The sequence below is a fragment of the Lampetra planeri genome, chromosome 39 (genome assembly GCF_965212315.1).
Source record: "Lampetra planeri chromosome 39, kcLamPlan1.2.h2, whole genome shotgun sequence".
Taxonomy (NCBI): Eukaryota; Metazoa; Chordata; class Hyperoartia; order Petromyzontiformes; family Petromyzontidae; genus Lampetra; species Lampetra planeri.
Window position 1 is genome coordinate 2,975,089 of NC_136145.1, and position 14,326 is coordinate 2,989,414.

The window sequence follows — 14,326 nt, forward strand, 5'->3', positions numbered from 1 at the left end:
CGGCCGTGTGTCCCGTCTACGCCATCGGGCACCCCGACGCAATCGCCGTCACCGCCGCACAGGTTTCTGAGTCACCACATGACCAGTCTCTCGCTCAAACGCAGCCCTCCTCCGTCGACTAACCGGCCCCCCCGTCACTCTCCTGCGTGCTGCGTACACCGCTTTCCCGCCGTCGTAGACCGCCTCCACCGCCACCCCCCCCCCAACTCCTCCCGCTCTATAAAATGAAAACAACTGCTGCGGAACGGATTGCAGTTTTCCGCGCTTGCTTTTTTTCGCTGTTGTCGTTTTGTTTTTTAACCGCCGGAATAAAACCCCGAGTGAAATGGTCGGATGTCACGCGTGAGCCAGCGGCAGTCGAGCGGGGAACGGGGTCGGCTCGTGCGGTCGGATCGTGCGGCCGGGTCGTGCGGCCGGGTCGTGCGCTCTCGGCTTCTCTCCGCCGCCACTAACCGCCGCCGTCGGCCCGCGGCACGGCCTCTGCGCCACTTGCGCTTAAATTTAGCAGCACGCAACCTTCTTTTTTTTAATTGAGAGGGAGAGAGGGCAGTGTATTCATAGAGGGTGCGAGGTGTCGCGTTTCACCAGCTCCCACTTTACTGTACCCGCGGCTGATGGACTACATTAACAAAACAGATTTAAACTCCTGCCCGCGTTCTCCCCAAGCACTCGCGTCCGCCTCTTATATTTTTACAAAACACGTGTGTGTGTGCGCGCGCGCGGGCGTGCACGCACACACACACACAAAGACAAAGATCCCCCGTGTAGCCTTCAACAGACTGTGGAGGGCAAGTGCTTTAAGCGAGAACCTATTAAGGCCGGAACGGCACACGAGGGGGTGGGTGGCCAGCACCACGCCCTGCCGCCTTTGTTTCCCTAGTGGCGATGCTTTTTTACACACCGCACCAGGTACTCATTTGAGGCTGAGTCGACCGAGGGGAGGCCCAGGACGAGGTTCAGATAATCGTGACCGGTGTTGGCCGTGAGCGGCAATCAAACTCGGGTCACCGGGTTCGTAGCGCAGCGCACTAACCGCTACATTACCGCCCCCCCCACACACACGCACACTTGCAAACATTTTTTTTTACAACGTTCGTCCACCGGTGTACGGACGATGTGATCGTGACTCGTAAATAAAGACACGTCCTTCCGCCCGTCAAGATAAACGTAGCTGTGATAATAACGCACGACGGCCCCTTTCTCAATCCACGGCCGGAGGCCTTCCCACGCCATGTCAGTCGTGGAGATCGACGGGACGGCCAAGTTGAGGGTTGCGTGTACATTGAACTTCTTTCGCGCCGTACGTAGCCAGCCGTGCTCGGGACCGGTTCAGATATCGCTCGCCGCCGATGTCGGCTGCGACCGGGAATCGAATTCGGGTCGCCTTGCTGGTGCCGCCAGCGCTCTGCTCACCGCTGCTCCACCGCTCCGAGTCGTCGTCATAATGGCCGGTCGTTTCGAAGAGCGTGTGCTGCCATTAAAATGTGGAACGCGCCTCTGAGACGAGAGAGGAGAGGTAGGAGGGTGGCTGCTGCGAAGAGCTAGGCCGAGGAATGAAAAACGAAGGAAAAGAACAGGGGTCACACCGATGACGATGACGATGGTGATGAGGCGAAATAAATCCACGTGGGAATGGGGCAGCGTTGCAGGCCGACGACAACAAACTGGACAATAAATCTGTAAACAAAGAAAAGAGCTTCATAGCTCACCGGATTCCTCCAGTATAAATAAAATATTCCGATTCTGAACCGAGGTTCCCCCGTTGGGAAATCGGTTCCAGAGCGCACGTTGTTTACGCGATCAAAGAGTTTTGGAGGGCACTGCTGGACAGGAAAGTACGACCGAGGAAAGGAAGGAATGGAAATAAACAGGGGGGGTGGTGGTGGTGGAGGAGGGGGTCATTGCCCAGCAGTGGTAGACAACAACAGCGCGAGATTGTGATTGTGAAATCATTTCAAGAGCGTCCCGTGTTTACGCACGAACGTCGGTCGGAGTGTTTGATGACCGTTGCTCACCCAGTGGGGCAGCAAGGCCTCAGTTGAAACCCTCACAGCAGGCAAACGGAGAGGGGGGTGGGGGGGGGCAAATCTCCAGCTCCTGTGGCATCGTCGCGACCGAGGTCCCTCTGCCGCACGAGCCACACAGACAATGGGCCGTATCCAACCGCGCCGGAGCGTCGCGCGGCAGATGCGGCCATCCTCTGCGCAGATGCAAAATTAAGAACAGCCCACGCAGTACAATCGCGGTCGGCCATCTCAAACCGTGGGGACCGCTGGAGCAACGCCACCGCCGCTTGGACCATTCGCCGGGCAGAATTTGAGATGTTCGCCATGAGGCCAACTCCCGCAGCCACCCGCCAGACTCGCCAGCCGTGGACGGGAAGATATCCACTCTTACATTCTCTGCCTGGCAGCAAACTCGATTTCAAACCAACACATCAGCTGTTCAACCCACGCGCAGAAAGGCACACACAGACGCACACAAGGATCCCCCCGTTGTAGTCCTAACAGACCAGTGAGGCTAACGTAGTTAGCGAGCACCTATTAAGTCCGGCACGGCACACAAGTGGGTGGTGTGACCACCACCACGTCCGGCCGCCTTTGTCTCCCCAGTGCTAAAGTTGTAATCCACACCGCAGCAGGTGCCCAGAGGCTCAGATAGGCAACGTGGCCTGGAATCGAACTCAGGTTGCCCTGGTTTGTAGCGTTGCGCGGTATAGCCACTAGGCCGCCGCTCATTACACATGCACGCACACACAGCATTCCCTATTAGTATGTCTGCTGGGTCAAAGGGCAGCTTAGGACACTTGACATTGCTATTGAACAAGGTTGGGAATCGAACCCAGGATGTCAAACCAGCGGACCACCGCTCCCCACATACGCAAATATTGCCAAGGACTCGTCCACACGTTCATAACCACACACACACAGGTACCATTTATGAAAAAAATTTTTTGCTACGGATTTATATTTTATTATATATATTTAAAAAACCGCAGTCGGAAAATCTGAGCAAAAGGCCCCCGCGATCGGTATTGAGTGAGAGGCATTCAGTGGACGCAGCCGGGAAAGGGGCTTCCAAAGGGGGGGAAGGTACGTGGGTGGGTGTGTGAACGTGTGTGTCTGTGTGTGTGTCTGTGTGTGTGTGTGTCTGTGTGTGTGTCTGTGTGTGTGTCTGTGTGTGTGTCTGTGTGTGTGTAAGTGTGTGTGGAGTGGGCAGCGGTAGCGTAGTGGTTAGCGCGCTGCGCAACGAACCCGGCGACCCGGGTTCGATTCCCGCTCACGGCCAACACCACCAGTGACGATTATCTGAACCGGTCCTAGGCCTCCCCTAGGTCGACTCAGCCTCAAATGAGTACCCAGTGTGATGTGTAAACATCGCCACTAGGGAGACAAAGGCGGCCGGGCGTGGTGCTGCCCACCCACACCCTCGTGTGCCATGCCGGCCTTCGTAGGCGCTCGCTGACAGCACTTGCCCCAACAGTCTGTTGAGGCTACACGGGGGGAATCTTTAACCTTTGTCTTTTGTGTGTCTGTGTGTGCGTGTGTTGGGGCTGTGTCTGTGCGAGACGCAGTGTCTCGCACAGCACGAGACGGGCATTTGCCAACGTGGGATTAGGGTCGATGAACGGCGCATTGACTCATTCGCATTGACGCCACATCGCGGTCAGAACCCCGTGCCCCCTGCCCCCCCCCCAGCCCCGGGGATGCCGTTGCCCAGCGCGTGGGGGGCAAGGGGGGGGGGTCTCTGATTTACAAGCAGTGGGTGGTGACCGAGATTGCAACGGGGGGGACTGGACAGGTGAGGGTTGGGGGGCATGGGGGGGGGGCATGGGTGGAGGTTGGGGGGGTTGGGTGGGGGCTGGGGGGGTTGGGTGAGGGTGGGGGGACATGGTTTGGGGGGCATGGGTGGGGGTTGGGGGGCATGGGTGGGGGTTGGGGGGCATGGGTGGGGGTTGGGGAGGTTGGGTGGAGGTTGGAGGGGCATGGGTGGGGCATGGGAGGAGGTTGGGGGGGTTGGGTGGGGGTTGGGGGGGTTGGGTGAGGGTAGGGGGACATGGTTTGGGGGGCATGGGTGGGGGTTGGGGGGGTTGGGTGAGGGTGGGGGGACATGGTTTGGGGGGCATGGGTTGGGGGGCATGGGTGGGGGTTGGGGGGGGTTGGGTGAGGGTGGGGGGACATGGTTTGGGGGGCATGGGTGGGGGTTGGGGGGCATGGGTGGGGGTTGGGGGGGTTGGGTGAGGGTGGGGGGACATGGTTTGGGGGGCATGGGTGGGGGTTGGGGGGCATGGGTGGGGGTTGGGGGGGTTGGGTGAGGGTGGGGGGACATGGTTTGGGGGGCATGGGTGGGGGTTGGGGGGCATGGGTGGGGGTTGGGGGGCATGGGTGGGGGTTGGGGGGGTTGGGTGAGGGTGGGGGGACATGGTTTGGGGGGCATGGGTGGGGGTTGGGGGGCATGGGTGGGGGTTGGGTGAGGGTGGGGGGACATGGTTTGGGGGGCATGGGTGGGGGTTGGGGGGCATGGGTGGGGGTTGGGGGGCATGGGTGGGGGTTGGGGGGCATGGGTGGGGGTTGGGGGGCATGGGTGGGGGTTGGGGGGCATGGGTGAGGGTGGGGGGACATGGTTTGGGGGGCATGGGTGGGGGTTGGGGGGGTTGGGTGAGGGTGGGGGGACATGGTTTGGGGGGCATGGGTGGGGGTTGGGGGGCATGGGTGAGGGTGGGGGGACATGGTTTGGGGGGCATGGGTGGGGGTTGGGGGGGTTGGGTGAGGGTGGGGGGATATGGTTTGGGGGGCATGGGTGGGGGTTGGGGGGCATGGGTGGGGGTTGGGGGGCATGGGTGGGGGTTGGGGGGCATGGGTGGAGGTTGGGGGGGTTGGGGCGGCATGGGTGAGGGTTGGGTGAGGGTTGGGTGGGGGTTGGGTGGGGGTTGGGGGGGGGTTGGGGGGCATGTTTGGCGGTTGGGGGGGGCATGGTGGGGGGCGGAGGTGACAGCTACAGACGTGAAACAGAAGTCAGGCAGCAGCAGCAGCAGCGTCTTCTGTGTATGAAGGAGCTGTTAGCTCAAGCGTAGTATCGACAAGGCTCGATTACTACTTAATGCAACTCACTGCTTAATGCAACTCACTACTTATTGCAACTCACTACTTAATGCAACTCACTACTTAAGGCAACTCACTACTCTACGGGACGTCTGGCAAACCCTTTACCAAGCTCCAGCGTGGACAGAAATTCTCTGGCACGTGTCGCGACGGCTCCTGCAAGATCCAACCGTGTCCGTCCGGTATTCGCCGAGGTGCATTGGCTTAGTGTGAGGTCGCGCTCATTACAGACAAAGTGCTCGCCACAATTGCACCACAGTACCATCGCTGATCTCGTCACGGAGCATAAACCATCACGCTGCCCATCGAACAAAGACGGTCGCCGCATCGCACAACGCTTTCGGATGCGCTTCTGCGGCCGTCTGGAACGCTCTTCCTTCCGATTTTGGGAAGCCGCTTTTAAATCTGGATTGAAAACTCATTTCTGTAGAACTGCTTTTTTGAGTTTGTTGGCCTCCTCTCGCAACTCTGATGAGCTCGGTTGGCTACGTACAGTACGAAACAACCTCAACACACTTACAGGGCACACAAGAGGCCTCAGTTTTAGCTCTGTGGATAAGAGGATGAATTTTTTACCGGCGACTATTTTTACCCACGACAGCCAATGCAAAGCAGGAGTTCTCACAGTCGCAGCACATTCATTCAAAAGTTCATTCAACTGGTTCACCACATTTCCTACCCCGTTCACGGTGAGTTTTAGTGGCGGTGGGAGTGGCAGGGAGGGGGGCAAAGTGTATTGTTCATCCTACACGCCTATCAAGGTGGCAGGTCGCTTCTGAAAGATAAGTTAATACTTCATTGGGCTTTGCCTGGTAGGATTGGGATGCATCTTCTTGGTTCTTTCGGTAAAGTCACGTAGAATGGAAACAATACAAATAATAAAATAAAACATAATAAAATAATTCTCACGACGTTTCGGCCACAACGCAAGCAGCCGTCATCAGGTGAAGACCAGGTCTGTCGGGGAGACAGAGTCTGAATGAAACAGCACCATGCTTGGAGCGTATATTTAAGCTGGGTTGGAAGGGGGGGGGAAGGGCGCCTTGACAAAATAATTTGCATATCAAGAGGAATTTAGCATATTTATGGGCATATTTATGGGAAATGCAGGTATGTGATTAGTACTACTTATGCCCGTGCATTATGCAGGACTAGCAGCATCAAAGGGAGGGGATAGGGATGGTTTAATGTTGTATTTGCTTGGGTGATTTGTTGACCTTTCTTGTACTCTGCACTACTTTGCACTACTACTACCATGTTTTCGTACTGGTTGTCGTAACGTTCGTTACCCACCACCACTGGAGATCTGTGTTAAAGAGCTTTACAGCTCATCGGATTCCTCCTCCAGTATGAATACAGATTCTGATTCCGAATCGAACCGCCCTCCCCCCCGCGGTGCCACCAACGGCACGACGGGGCCTCGTCCACGCAGTGGTGGAAAAATATTTTTAAAATATGAAAAAAAAAATGTTAAACTAAATTTCTTTTAAAAAATTGGAAGGGGGAGGGGAGGGGAGTTGAGGTGGGCTGCCAAACCGACATAAAAAGAAAACAGGCAGCGGAAGAAGAAAAAAAACAACACAGCCGCTGTTTGAAATTCGCGCACGGGGCATTTTTCGACTTTTTTTTTGTTACGCGGCTTCGCCAAAACCCGCCGCCGTTTCCTCTTCTCCCCGGACCGCCCTCGCCTCACCTTCTGTGGCCCCCCACCCCGCCGTTAACCAACCCCTCCAACGTTTCACGAATACAGCGGTGAAGTATGCCGGTGGCTGGGAAGACGAGGAATGGAGGGACGGACGGAGGGATGGACGGGCGGGCGGGCGGGCAGTCAGGTGGGCGGATGGACGTGTAGAGACGAGGGATAACCACAGGGCAATGCCCGCTTCAACTCCCCACAACCGCTTCAACTCCCCACAACCGCTTGAATTCCCCATAACCGCTTCAATTCCCCACAACCGCGATGTAACGATCGCTTGTGTTGCGATCGAAACGTCGTAGTGTTTTGTTATTTTCTTTCAACCTACCTACGTGACTTTACCGAAAGACTCAAAGAATATGAATTCCTACAGTCACGAAAGCTTTAAGTCAAGATTTTTTCACTTAGATAGGTTCAAAGAAAAGAAGAAAAAACTACGACGTTTCGATCGCAACACAAGCGGCGATCGAAACATCGTAGTTTTTTTTGTTATTTTCTTTGAACCTATCTATGTGACTTTACCGAAAGACCCAAAGAATATGAAGTCGTCCGTCCGTGACTTACCAGTCGATTTTCATCAAACACTTCGAACAGGAGACCGTGGTTGTGCGGGTCCACCTGGAGACAACGAGAACAGGACGATGAGTGACCCGGTGACCCTAACTCTGCCCAATCACTTTTAGAATCTTAAGCAATGTTACAGGTAGTAACCTCCTGGTTACAGCAGCCCACAGGGGATTATTGTGTCCGTCCGTCCTGCATCCAAAAATGGGAGGGGTGGGGCTGGGTGGAGAGGGGAGGGTGGGGAGGGGCTGGGTGGGGAAGGTGGGGAGGGGCTGGGTGGGGAGGGGCTGGTCACCCCGTGGTGCCCTTATAAAACTCAATGTTTAACCTACTCACGCCGGCTTGTGCCCGCCCTCACAGTTGGCCATATTTGCGGAATACACCACGCCGCAGTTGACCCTGGCCATTGACCGAGCAACCCAACGTTCCTACCAGCTCCCTCCGCAGGAATGTGTTTTAATTTCGCCCTCCGGCGTGTGCTGGAGGGGGAGGCTGTCGCATGGCTCTATGGCGTGGGCTCACATCCACTCACATATAACATCGAAATACATCCACATGTAATTAATACATTTCCCTTGTGTATCTCGTGCTCTGTGTTAACGTCACGTGCAAAAGCATTCGCTAAATAAATAGTTTCCACGCCGAGAGAGATCTTGAAGAACCCGGTGACCTCTGGATGGAAAGTCCATTGTGTTCACTGCTGTTGTTGTTGTTATTATGATCATAATATTTGTTCACCCAGGAAAGTTCCACTGAATCTCAAGACTTTTTCACGAAAGTATTGATTATGTTTTCAGTAAAGGGGGGATGACGATCGCTTTGTTTCCCCAATCACGTACATCGCTTGCAAGCAAATTTTTCAAATTTGGACCACGATGTCACGGGATTTGCCCGAGCCGTGCATCTTTAAGCAATTGCTGCAGGACTCACAGCGGAACCATTCCTTCTGGAAATGTCACCTGCATGACCCAAATTATGCCGTGAGATAAATGCATTACAGCGAAACATCCAGAAAATCTGACGAATGCCAACTAAAAAAAAATCCTAATAAAACACGTTTGTCATTTCAGAGGACAGGAGTGAAAATTGAAATGTAAAAAATATGTTCGCAGTATTGTGAAGTGGCAGCTACAAGCTTAAAGTTTGACTCATACCGTCTTTTTTTATGTGATACTGCCTAACTCACACATTTTTTATTCAATTATCGTTGCAATTTTAGAAAAAAAACATTGGGGGAAAGTGATTATTATTGTCAATTTCCCAAAATTTAAACCCGAATGCACTATGGGCATCGCGTCATCACACTAAGTGTCCACTCCGATCTCTCACAGAGCAGCCCTAACCCTTCGCTCGAGAGGCCGGGACCCGCGGAAGCGGACACCACAAAGCTACCTCTGAGATCCCTCCAAACGACCTCTGGTCCACATACAATAGAGGGCAGCACTCCCCACTCTCAGTCTGCCATACGAGAGCAATGCCCGTCGCATGACAGACAATCCAATACTTTTATTCTCAGTGCCGGAATTCAGGCGATTTAAGTGCAGCACCAAATTCGGACGCGACGACGATGATGATGATGACGATGATTTTTCTTCTTCGGTCTTTGGCGGCTGGGCCTAGACAACGCGCCGCACTCGAGAACCACAGGCGGGCGAAATCCGGATTAAAAATCCGGTAACGAGAACGCGGAACTTTGATTTCAACAAAAATATATTTGCGTCCGTGGCATTAAAACCAGAGTTGCACGCGTTTGTGGCTGTGCTTAAGTTGGGTGCGTGTCAGCCTGCGAGGGGGCGGAGGGGGCGGAGGGGGGTGGCAAGGATCCACCTGTTGCAACTCGTCAGCAATAACCGGCCCCGCCACACGGCAGGGAACCCGTCCAGGGCAACGACGTGAGACGACCCTCCCCTGGAAGAGCCCCGAATCGCGCCAAGTGGCCGATGGAAACGTAGCGAGTGGCGGTGGAAGTCGGGCGGGCGGTCAGGGATGGTGGGGAGAGGGGGGGGGGCTTGGATGTATGTGTATATGTTTACGCGATCTAACCCCCCAAAAAAAACCTATACTATGGATCATATTGGTCGCGAAATGCCTACGTGCTAAACTGTATGAACGTATGTTGAACTTCTTTCGCACCGCACGTAAGCAACCGTGTTAATCGGAGGTGCGTGGACGGACAAAAAACTAAACACAAAATAAACAAACTTGCAGGCTCATCACTTCCCCCCCCCCCCCCCAAAGCTTGCCCACAACACCCAACCAAGCCGCTAACCCCTCTGACCTGTCAGGGAACGACGGCCGTCTTAGTCATCTGACTAAGGAGGCGTCGAAGAAGCGTGGCTTTCTCTTGCGTGCCAAAGCCTTCGTTGACGCTCCGGAATTATTTTGCACAACGAACGCAAATTGAAAAGTTGGGACGCTGCTGCCATATCTGTGGAGGAGTGCCCCCCCCCCTGCTCCCGATAGAGTTCAACTTAGGGTAGCAGCGAGGGTGATCGGTGATCCAGAACTCGAGTCGCCCGCTCGCCGGACGGTCAGTCGCCTCCTAGTCACTCCTCCACTGCTCCGACCGTGGCCACTGGCACCGTGGACTTCGCTCGTTGATTCTCAGTCCACCACAGACACCGTCCGCGTCATCTCATCCCCCACGCTGTGTTCAAGCACCAACACGACCACCACACCGCAGGTCACCCATGCGTCTCTCATCCGTCTCTTGCCTCGCACCGCTCCACTTCGGGATGTCCGTTCCCCCTCGTCTCTTTCCTTTTTTTGACTTCACACAAAGTTCCTAACAACTTTTGCTCATCTTCTTGATTCTTTCGGTAAAGTCACGTAGAAGGGAAGTAATAAAATAATAAAAATAAAACATAATAAAATAATTCTCACGACGTTTCGGCCACAACGCAAGCAGCCGTCCTCTTCACCTGAAGATGGCTGCTTGCATTGTGGCCGAAACGTCGTAATAAAATAATAAAAATAAAACATAATAAAATAATAAAAATAAAACATAATAAAATAATTCTCACGACGTTTCGGCCACAACGCAAGCAGCCGTCCTCTTCACCTGAAGACGGCTGCTTGCGTTGTGGCCGAAACGTCGTGAGAATTATTTTATTATGTTTTACTTTTATTATTTTATTATTTCCCTTCTACGTGACTTTACCGAAAGAATCAAGAAGATGAATCCCTGCAGTCACGAAAGAAGCTTTAAATCGAAATGTAACTTTTGCTCAGCTGAAGAATCGCGGCAACTGCCTGTCCGCTTGCCGTTTTCGGGCCGTTGGGGCTCATCAGCAGCAGGGCGACTCCCGGCGGTGACGAAACGCGGGGATTCAAACGCGGCCCTGAAGTTGTCACCGGACTCCGCCACCAGGACGACTTCATCGCTCCATCTCCACGACAGACGCGCGCGCCTTGGCTGCCGGCCACTCCGTCGTTACCGTCATCTCTTCCCTTGACGTGTCAGGCCCAAGCCCACTTCGGTTTCTTCACAGTCAATGTGACGTCTCTATCATCTGCACGTTCTCCACTCCGTGTGTTCCTCTTCATAACACCGCTAAAAATAGAAAATGTCTTTTGCTATTGGCTCATAGGTGGGACAATGGGGGGGGGGGGGGGTTTGTCCCATTCAGCTCAGGTGTTTGTTCCTCGTTTGTATTTCGGTTTTCACTCAGCCCATCTATTCTGTGGTTTGAACTAAGAACTGCCAAGCCAGTGTGGTTATCGTCAAGGTAACTACATTATCCAGACAAACGCGAGCCCTCCGTATAATCAGCTCGCAAAAAGCAGCCACCAACACTCGCCCTTCCACTTCTTATTTCACTTCTTCTTTTTCGTTCGTACGGCTGCCGCTGTAGACGCAGAACAATAACTCAAATTCCACATTCAGGCGGTGAAGCCAAATAACCGCGTCAGGAGCAGTAGCGGAGTGCATCGCTGCGATGTCCACTTCGTATTTGTGGATCGTCGTTACACGTTGCACGGTGTGTTCGGGATGACCACAGTCGCGCACGCCTGGAGAGTTTTTAATTTTCCATTTGTGCATCAGGCATCAGCATCTACTGCCATGGTTTGTGCGGATGACCCAAACCAACTAGCCAGTACGACTCTCCCTCCCGCTGACACTAACCTTAACTAACTAGTCACCAACACTAGCCCTCCCACTGCCACTAACCCTAACTAACTAGCCATCCACATCCGAGCAGAATCCCTAAACCCGAACCAACTCGACAACACGCCAATGACAACTGCCCCCTCCACACTAACAACTCACTCCTAACCCTGCCCCCTATTCCTAACCCCAGCATTTAACCAGCCCCCTACCCTTTTCACTTACTGTTTAAATAACAATACCACTCATGGGATATGCTGCTCCCCCTCCCGCGCCAAACCTATCCCGCCCCCCGACCAAAAGCGAGTCTCAGTGACCGCGCGGCGCGTCAACACGGCAGCGGCACCGCGTTCTTCAGTAGCTGCCAGCACCAGGGCGTGTTTGCTACTCCTTGTACGTGCGGACTTCGTTTCGCAATCTCTCCGGGTTTTATTTTTCCACACCCGCCTCGCTCGCTCCCTTGCCCCTTTCCCTCGTCCCCTTGCCTGCACCCTTGCCTGCTCCCTTGTTCTCTTGCCCGCTGCCCTGCCCGTTCCCCCACTCCCTTGCCCGCTCGCTGCTGCTGCTGCTGCTGGGCGGTTCGCCGTCGCTTCGTCGAGAAGATCTCACGCGGCCGTTCCATCTGAACCATTGCTGCTCCCCAGAGCTCTCTGCTGCCGCCGATTATCTTCGATCCAAAGTGATCTCCTACTCAAAGGAGCATTGATACGAGGCGCGTTTCCTGGTTACAGTGGCGGGAGTTCCACGTTACTATGGCGGGGTCGAGTCTATCCATAGGAACCAGATGTTGTTGTTGCATGTATATGCATTCTTGAATCAACTCGCAACCACGAATCATCACAATTCGTCCCATCTTATGGCAGGGGTGGATCGTGGAATTTCTCTTGCTCATCGTCGTGATGACGATGATGAAGAGGACCCTGCACAGTAAAGAGGTTGGAGGCATTTGCAGGGGCGCCACGGTGCGAGATGTTGACAACCTCACCTGGTATGCAGGAGGTCGTGGGTTCGATCCCGACCCTGACGCCTGCTGCTGTATATTTGGAGTTTGCGTGTCTCTCTCTCTCCCCGTGGTCGCGTGAATTTTTCAACAGGTCCTCCGGTTTTTCCCTCCACATTTAGAATCAACATCGCGCCTTCAGAGTATTTGGCTGTTGCTATAAAATGACCACGTGACAGGTCGCTTCGTTGAGCTGTCAATCGTGGCCAGGTCGCTTCTGAAAAAATATCTACGCAGCTCAGTGGGGCCTTACCTGGTAAATAATTCTAAACTGTGTTTTTGATGTGAAGCAGCGTTTCGAGTCCCCACTGCGTTCACACTGCCCACCGCTCCACCCTGTGGCCAACACGACCACTTGCACGTTCACCGATCACCAGCCGTGCCATGAACACAGCCACCGCACGAGTCTGTCAGTCGAGTCCATGGATATCAGAGGTCGCAACCGGGTACCCGATGCCCGTACCCTACCCGATACCCAGCTACCCGTACCCAGCCGGGTACGGGTACCCGTTTGCGACCCTGGTGCGGCCGGGTACGGGTACGGGTAGGCCGTGAGTCACTGGTGAGTCACCGTTTGTCACTCATTTCCCAACGTCTTGTCTCTTCTCACAATTCAAGTTCCTAGAATCAACCCACCCGCGCCTGCAACACGGCTTCATCCCAGAGGTCGCAATCGGGTACCCGTACCCGTACCCTACCCGATACCCGGCCGGTTACGGGTAGCCGGGTATCGGGTAGGGTACGGGTACCCGTTTGCGACCCTGGTGCGGCCGGGTACGGGTGAGGAATGAAAACCCGTTTGGGCCCCTGGTGCGGCCGGGTATGGCTGAGGAATGAAAAACCGTTTGCGACCTCTGATGGATATTATACTTGCAGGTAAATCCGAGGATAAGAGCAGAATCGGTGCCACCCAGAGCCGGCAAAAAAATCTTCGTGGTACCGATGGGGATTTTTGCGCCACGAAATTCCTCCATCACTTCACCCGTCAGAAGAATTGTCCAGGAGATGGCGGCAGAGTAACAGATACGTGTATGAACGTACGTTGAACTTCTTTCGCACCGTACGTAGCCAACCGCGCTAATCGGAGGTGCGGATATATCCGTGCAGAGCTCTGAGTGAGTTTTATCCCCGGCGGGGCTGCAAAGAATCTGCACGTGGGTGTAAATTCGTCATCCCGATTCAGAAAAACGCATTGCAATGTGGAGGGTGGGTGGGGGGGGGCCGAGGGTAGTGAAAACAAACTTGATAATAGAAATTTCCAAAAATAATATGTAATTAAGGGCACAGTGTTCTTGATGAACGTGTTGACAGTTTTTTTAGTTGTTGACCGCCCTTGTGCACCGTTGCTAGCAACGCAGCAATAGCAGCAATAGCAGCAGCACCAAGTAACCTGTTGCGTGCGATGCCCAGGCATAGATCGTTTAATCAACAGATTCAAACATTCTTAAGTTCGTGATACGCGCAGCGAATGTTGTGGTGCGAGAATCGATTATTTTCCGTTCGTGTAAATCATTCCCTTAAGGGCAATTATCACAGCGAGAAAGTAAAAGAAGGCCGACAGGGAAAAACGCGGAGCGCTGGCAGCGTAAGAATATTGAGCGGTGGCGTTTTCGCCGCTCGTTGTCGCAGAGGTTCACAGGTTACAATTCAGCGGCCGCCCTGATTAATACTGCGTGGTGTGATAAGTATGAATACTACAATACGCGTTATCTGCGTCGGAGCGGACATTCAAGATCCCGTGACATCAGTCACAAGAGTTGGCCAGCATCACGAATCCATATTTTCAACAACAAAAAATGTGTAATTACCAAAAAATGTTACTCAATTCAAATCTACGTCCTGCATCACGATATATC

The 14,326-nt window shown here is 54.0% G+C and overlaps 1 protein-coding gene across 2 annotated transcripts in view; it reads right to left on the reverse strand.

Moving 5' to 3' along the window:
- Positions 1 to 14,326, reverse strand: part of LOC144731489 (E3 ubiquitin-protein ligase NEDD4-like) — a 125,890-nt gene that overhangs the window by 68,738 nt on the left and 42,826 nt on the right. For both annotated transcript variants that reach the window (XM_078612577.1, XM_078612579.1), the window contains exon 5: positions 7,363 to 7,416. In XM_078612577.1, coding sequence (XP_078468703.1) covers positions 7,363 to 7,416 — 54 coding nt within the window. The remainder of the gene's footprint in view (positions 1 to 7,362; positions 7,417 to 14,326) is intronic.